The 8,174-nt window shown below is 31.2% G+C and overlaps 1 protein-coding gene across 1 annotated transcript; it reads right to left on the bottom strand.

The window, feature by feature from the left end:
* Positions 1–248: 248 nt before the first annotated feature.
* Positions 249–2,789, bottom strand: LOC118047477 (indole-3-acetic acid-amido synthetase GH3.6). The gene is made up of 3 exons (XM_035056785.2): positions 2,337–2,789; positions 1,229–2,157; positions 249–1,123 (listed from the first exon to the last, which is right to left on the bottom strand). The coding sequence occupies exons 1-3, from the start codon at positions 2,657–2,659 to the stop codon at positions 540–542; spliced, it is 1,836 nt and encodes a 611-aa protein (XP_034912676.1). The 5' UTR covers positions 2,660–2,789; the 3' UTR covers positions 249–539.
* Positions 2,790–8,174: the final 5,385 nt, after the last annotated feature.

Raw genomic sequence — 8,174 nt, 5'->3', positions numbered from 1 at the left:
AAGAGTTGGCATTAATGCTACAAGGACAGCATTCTCTTGGACTAACTCCATCACTGTAGCAAAAGCTGGCATGCTTTATCGTAAAAATAGTAGATAAAGATAGGACTGCTTCAACTTCATTCCAAGTGAGTGGATTTCTTGTTTGCCGTTTTAGTACATGCCCTGTGAGGTTAAAGAGGGCAGGATTCCTGGCTCGAATTAAGAATCAATTTCGCATATATAAAATGGAAAAGAACAGCTAAATTAAGTAAAGGAAGGGGGGAAGTGGAAGCTTTCCAAGGAACAGGAGGTGTTTTTGTACATTGCTAATCCGAAATTAAGTCCCTAATGCATATTAAACAACGGCTAAAAAAAATTCAAGAGAGTACAGAGGAGAAGAAAAGAAAGGGAGAGAAACATTAAGACGCGGGTTAACCTAAAATGGGTCCTTAACATTAAGACACGGGTTAACCTAAAATGGGTCCTTAACATTAGCCTTGAAATGGCTTTAAGAAACAGCAGCTGGGATCAGAGACAAAGGGTCTTAATTTCCACACCCTTCAATTCTTGTTCCATTGCTTGTGACCAGGGACCCATTTGGGACACTTTGGACTGAAGTAACAAGACACAGCCCTCGAGTTCAAGAGCTCAACAATTGGTGCAAATTTCACACACCTAGGGGTCTTGTATTGGTTGATCGATGCCCCCAAGCTAATGGCATAGTCCATAAGCTTATCAAAAGTCCCTGGCTCAACGACCTTGATCTCAAGTGGCCCTATTGACTTATCAGACACCCGTCCTTGGCGATATACACTATTGAGCGACTCTTCAACGGTCAAGCAACAATCCTCAAAAACCGAGGGAGGAATAGGGGTTGACCCATCGAGGCTAAGCTCCCAGAATAACACATAGTGGCCTGGAATGGTAGTGGTATCTGCGTAGCTAGTGTACTCAGCTAGCGTTGCATCAAATGGGATCAAATGGTTCACAGCATTCTTAACTGCACTTTGTAGTTCAACCTCATCGGTCTTGTCTGAATCAATGCTCAAGACTACATTTTTCCGGCATATGAAGCTGAACTGGGGTGCCTTGTTCTTGAACCCAACCACTCTTAGCACATCACCAACCCTGTAGCGATAAAGACCTGCAACAACAGTTTTTATTTTATTTTATGTATGTAAGACAAACTATGCAATACATTAAGAGAAAAGAAAAGGGGTGAACATTGATTTTAGATAAATTTAATTACCTGCATAGGTTGTGACCACAAGCTCATATTCTTGGTCAAGCTTGACATCCACAAGATCAACCAGTTCTTGCTGCTCCTTCTCCTTGAGTGATTTAGGCCTGGAAACTGAGTTGACGACCCCATTATTTCTATTAACCGGTAAGAACTCAAAGTAGGCCATGGTGGGAATGAGGGTGTAAGACACTTCACTTGGCTTGCAAATAGGATTAAGATTGACACCAAAGTAGCACTCAGAGGACGCATACATGGTGCAGACTAAAGGCAGCCCATTGCTGTAGTAATCAAGAGTTGGGATATACTGTGACATGGTGCCTGTCACAATAACATCTACATACTTGGTGTTTGGCCACAACCTTGTTATGATTCCTTGCCAGGATTCCTTGCTGCATTCAGCCTCAATAAAATCGGCGAGTTTTGCATCAGGTTTGAGTATTTTCATGACTGCTTCACGTATCGAAGGATCCGTGATTTGGGGGTCAATTATGCCAGTTCTAATATCATTCGCAAGAAACTTCCAATATTTCTCCAAGAAACGGATTGCTCGAATAAAACCAGAGGCGAAAACAGCCCCAACACGGAGGACTTCGTTGTGCTGGCAAAGGCCACAAAGCATTTGGGAATACATGGATTGGTAAGAGTCAGGGCAAAGAATGGTTTCATTTGGGCTTGTGTAGTTAGTGTAAGGGTCATAAGGCCTGTCCTTGAAATGGGTGCTTTTGTAGTAACTAGTGAGAACTGGCCTAGCCACAAGTCCACCAGGTGTCTTAGCCTCAGATTTTATGAACAAAAAGTACATTCCCTTGCCTTTTTCTAGGCCAGGAACAAACTGGCTCATTACAGGCATCAACAGGCTATATAACAGTGATCTCCTCCCCAGCTCCTCCACAATTGTTGGCATCAACTTTCTCTCCCCTCCTGAGGTCCCAGAGCTGCAAACAAAACCACACCAATTTAGCCAAACCAGCAAAAAATTGAATACGAGCCTGCTACAAGTTACCGGAGACAAGAATTACAGCTTTGAACGGCCCACCGAGCCAAAACATTAAAAAAAGGAGAGCCTCGAATAACTACACAAGGTACTAAAAAGCCAAAACTTGCACACACCCACCTTGTCAAGAACTCTGAAATGGGCTTTGAGCAGAGAATTGGCGAGGCATCACCGTTGGCAATACGGTTGATATCAGGCTGGATATCGTCATAATTAATCACGGGCATGACTTTCTTGAAAGTCTCACGGTTCGTCTGGCCATTAAGACCGTGCCTTTGCAAATACTCAACATGAGCATTGCGAGAAAGAATTTCTTCAAGAACCTTCCTCTGGACCTCATCAGCGTTTGAGGTCACATCTTCAATGAACTGAAGAGATTTCTTGTTCTTCTCAGCAAGGTTGTAATCAGAGGGTTTCAAAGTGTTTTTTGGTGCCTCAGGCATGGTTTTTGAACCTTTGAAAGAGATATACCTCAAAAGTAAGTGCGTGGATGCGTGCTTTGTGTGCTTGAGAGAGAAAAAACACAAGAGTCGGAAAAGATGTGTATTGTAGAGAGAAAGTGTGTTGTGGTTGTGTGGGAAAAAAAAGGAGTGGAAGTGTGTATATATAGAGGGAAGAGGCATGAAGGTGGCTATTGTTTTGTTTTCATTTCTTGGGATCGAGAAGTAAACATTTAGTACAAGCGAGGGTATTGTTGTAAACACAGGCTATTTCGCTTTGGATCATTTACAAATCCCTGTATATGTCTGCACGCAAAAGAGTAGAGTTCCCATGCTTTTGTGGGTCAAATGAAGTGCTAGCCTTTCCTTCGACTTTTCTTGTTGTAGAATATATTATATTTTAAAATTTTATTTAATAATTTAAATTATTAAATTGAAATGGTTTTTTAATATGATATTATAGCTTTAATAACTAAATGGTTATGAGTTCAAACCTCATCATTTTTATTTATTTAATAAAAATTAAGTATTAAATAATGTAAACTTATATAAATTTCAAGTCTAAAAATATTGTACTTGAAGAAAAATATTAAAAAATTATATAAATTATATCTTAAAATATTACTTAAATTTTTAAATTGCCACATATTACTAAATATCTAATTAGTAGTCTTAATTCTCTTCTTCCATGATAGTTTCCAGGTTCAAGAAGTGTTTTTAATTTTACTTCGATAATTTCTCGAAAAAAAAAAAAAACTTTGAGATTCAATCAAGAATGAGAAGGATCTTATACTGGTTCTAGATTTGTATTTAATATTAAACTTGACCAATGGGATGATTATATGTAAAAAAAAAATTATATCAACAAGATGGTTAAATAAATTAATTAAATTGTTCCGTTCCTTTTTTTTTTCCTTGTTACAAATAAAATTTTGTTATTATATAAACAAATCTTTAATTAGAAAAACTCAATATTAAATTTAAAAAACAAAAACTAGTTCAAGAATCATCTAAATTACATATTTTATTATTTCACAAATATTTCATGAATACAATGTTACAAGATCTGGCCTCGCCTGATGATCTATATTAAAAATAATTTTTAAAATTTTAAAATAATATTATTTATGTATATATATATATATATATTTTAAAATAAATAATAAGTTAATTTTTTTAGAAAGGTAATGCTGAGGTGAGTGTGCTGTGCATACCGTACACGAAAAACCGGGAACCGTTTAGAATTTACCCTCTCAAGTTGTTTGGAGACCATGAAAAGGAGCAATTTTGACCGGCAACATCCGGTTTTACACTATGGGTTTGACCGGCAGTTCCCTGTAAGACCGCAGTAATTCCACCGGTTACAGGCGTGCTTGTACCTCGGGTGTCCTCCAAAATACCGGCAGTCCTTACTTCCATTTCCCGGGTAACAAAAGAATGGCTTTTAATAAACCAATTTAGCGCGATATTTTGAAGTCAAATAAGGAGATGAGAGATGTGTGTATATGTGTACGGTAAAATAATTAGAATTTTCAGCTGTGGCCTTACTTGAAAAGTCGACACGTGTTCAAATAGAGTTCAATTCGCATCTATTACATTAAACAAAAACGTTTTTTTTTTTTTTAAATAATTTAAATTTAATTTTTTATTTGTTTTAAATTATTTTTTTATATTTTTCATATTATTTGAATGTGTTGATATCAAAAATAAAATTTTAAAAAATAAAAAAATATTTTGATACATTTACAAATAAAAATACTTAAAAAAAAAAATCACCAATACAATATTAAACAGATTCTTAGTATTTTTACAAAACCAATAGTCGGAATGACCTTCATTTAATCAATCATTCAATTATTATTAATTACACTATCCATTTTACTTTCATCAAATTTAAAGTTTTACAAAATCATAATTGTAGGCTTATATTTTTTTTTTTAATGTATAGATATTATGCTTTTTTTTTTCACAAGCATTAAACTTCAGGTTAATTTAAAACCTGAGTTTAAAAAAAAATCAATTTGGAATTGAAAATATTTGATATTGCATTATTTTTATTTATATTAGTATTAAGGTCTTAATTGAAAAAAAAAGGTATTAATGTCATATAGTTTGGGTTTTGTACAATCATGAATTTTTAAATATTTAACGTGACTTTTAATAAGAATTTATTTGGGACTAAAAAAAAAAGTCTTCTTTCTTTTTTAAGACCAGATATTGGTTTTTTTATATATAAAAAAATACAGTATAGATATTAAATCAAAGCTTATGATTTAAGCTTAATTGATTGAAGTAAAAACAACAACTAAAAAATATATTCTAAGAAATTTAAATTTAACTTTTTAGTATGAATTTTTTCTTGCTTCTCTCTCCTAAAGAATAATTAATCTTGTAGTATTTTATTTTATTTTTCATTCACACATGGCAAGAGGGATTCGATTTATATTTTTTTTCATCAGAGAATATAGAAAATTCATTAAATAAAAATTAAATAACATACTTTTTTTATTTCCAAGAATTTTGATTTTCTCTATCCGAAACCTCCTAAAAAATTGTTGTTGTTATATCTCATGTGCGCAGAAAAGTCTTAAGTCATCATAAATTAATGGAAAAATGATCTGCATTGCCAGGCTCCATTGAAAGAAGATTCTATGTCTCTACGATTGCAAAAGAGAGTCAATCTTATATAAAATTAGAATACTGGTGGAGAAAATAAATAAAAAAGAAAATTAGATGTTGATCAATGAGGAACTATATCTAAATTTATTTAACGTAAAAAAAAAAAGAGCCAGAAAAAAAAAAAGACCACAAGTGATTTATGAGATATCTCTTATAATTTGATGAGGAAACCATCACTGATAGTAGGGTTTTTTTTTCTCTCTCCCGAGAGAGAGAGAGAGAGAGAGTTTTTATTGTGGTTAATGAGTATATTTGATGCTGAATTAAAAATGAAATCCATTCAATTTTTAGGGTTAAAATTTTATTAAAATTTTCCTCCAACATAATCTTTTTAACATAAAATATTAATATGATTAAAATAAATTATGTGTGAATGAACAAATTTATCTTCAAAGAATCCTTAGTTGACATGTCTTGAAAAACTTAAAACCCTCTAAAAATTCCATCTCTTATAGAAAAGAAACAAGCTTTTTATATTGTTTATATGGTAGGAATGTGATTTAAAAGCACCTAAACTTTTAGATAAGAAAAATGATCCTTGAGCATAAGCCACACATGTACAACTCGACTAGGCTAGAGTCCAAGCCTTAACCTGAGTTAAGGGTTTGAGTTTATTATAATTTTTTTTTTTTGGATAGCAAAAGAATTCTTTTGTTTTGCCAACCTCTTTTGGGCTTGGGCTTGAGTTTATAATTCTTTAGCCTATAAAGAATTATTTTTTCCCAACTTTTTATTTTATTTAGCCCATGAATAATAGTCTGGTCAATTAGTCATTTTCTTCATGAACCTAAACATCTTTTTCATCATAAAAGGTGCAAAACTATTAGGTTTAATACTATTTTACGATGAGTAATTAAGATAAAAAATGGAGTGAATTTATTCTGGTAATTACTAGAATTAATTTCTTATCAATTTTGATTTCAATTCTACTATAAAATGAGGGAAAGAAAGAGTGTTAAGATTGATTTTTTCTTATATAGCACCAAGTAAGAGCAATAAAATCTTAAAAATAAAGGATTTATACTTGACAACAACAAAGTTTTAACTTGATAAAATTCTAAGATCTTCAACAAGTAAATGCTTTATATGTTTTTAGCTTAAGTATAATTTCAGTATATGTTTAGTATGCATGCTAGGAGTTAGTTTCAATATTTTATGCATGTTTCAATAAATGCCTATTATGAATTTTAGTCTTTTGTTATTATTACAAGTTTACAATGATATTATGACATTGCATGCTTATAAAATAAACATTTATGCTCACTAATTAGTCTGATATATTTGGAAAATAATCTATAAGACTTTATTCTTAATTTAGTCTTTGTTTATTTTTTTATAACTATTATAAAATTTTATTAAAGTTTGGTTTGTTGTAATTTTGTGTTTATTCAACTTATTTATTTTATACTTTCTTTGAGAAGTCAATTTCTTATATAAAATTTGATTATTGTTTCAACAACAAAAAATCATGACATCAACTCAAAAATTAATTGTCCCATCCAATGTTATTTTGGCAAGTACTATTTCGGTATAGAGGAGGATTCCATAATCACCTTATATAGAGTATGGTGAAAAACTTGAAAAGTTAAATGAATTAAACTTTAAAATATGGAAATAAAAAATATTGTTCTATCCAACTACCTTGAACTTTAGTAAAGTTCTTGTAAGAAGTAGCACCAAAGCTATCAAAAAATCAATATAATTCAATTATTATGGCAACAATGGATGATAGAGTAATAAAAATTTTGTGTGCAAGAAATACATCTTGAATGGATTAGACAATACATTATATGATGTGTATAATTTAATCAAAAGTGTAAAGGCACTTTGAGAAGATTTGAATAAAAAAATGCAATGCTAAAGATGTTGGTATTAAAAATTTCATAGTTAGCAAATTCTTATATTTAAGATGGTTGATTCAAGAACCATTATTAGCTAAGTTAAAGAGTTTCAACTTTTTTTGCATGATATTCATGTTGAAAGTATGGTTTTAAGTGAATCATTCCAAGTGGATGCATTAATTGAAAAATTACCATAATCTTGAAAATTATCATATGAAAATAGAAGTTGAAGACCTTATTTTAAGGCTAAGGATATATGAAGATAATAACTTATTTGAAAGAAGAGAAATTTTTATTCTCATATGGCCCCTAAAAAAAAATATCATAGAATAAGTGGAAAAGTTTCATAAAAAAAGAAAAAAGAAAAGGCTTATTGTAAAAGGAAAGGGATTTGTTAAGAAGTTCAATGGTAAATGCTTTATCTGTAACAAGATTGATCACTTGGTCAAGGATTGCGAAAATAAGGCACAATAAGTGAACCTTAAAAATGTTTGATGAAGCAAACACCTCCCAAAATATGCTAAAATCATAATTGAATGGTTTGTAACTTGACTTAACAAGAACTTGTCTTAAGAAATAAAAATTATACACAATGATTACTATCACCCTACGCCTATAAAAAGATACAAATAAGTAGTATAAATTACAACAAGGTCGAAAAGTTTGTGAGTTCAATCAAGAACTCAACATGAAAATCATTTAACCACATAAAGCATAATAAGAATGCTAATTTTTTTTTATTAAAATAATCTTTTAATCTAACCTCTTAAAGTCTATACAAAATAGTATTAATACTAGAAAGAATCTCAAGTTTGATAAAATATCTTTAATGAATATGGATAAACTTAATAAATAATAATAATAATCCAATGAACTTAAATTTAAATAAAAGATCTAATATCTCTAAAAGACATAATAATAACTGAAAGATAAATAGAACAATAACTCAACTAATTTAAATAAGACTAAAGTAGTTTTTATAATCTATTGGCAAAATC

This window comes from Populus alba, chromosome 11 (assembly GCF_005239225.2).
Source record: "Populus alba chromosome 11, ASM523922v2, whole genome shotgun sequence".
NCBI classification, from domain to species: Eukaryota; Viridiplantae; Streptophyta; class Magnoliopsida; order Malpighiales; family Salicaceae; genus Populus; species Populus alba.
The sequence above is the reverse complement of the archived record's forward strand: the minus strand, read 5'-3'. Positions and strand labels throughout refer to the sequence as shown.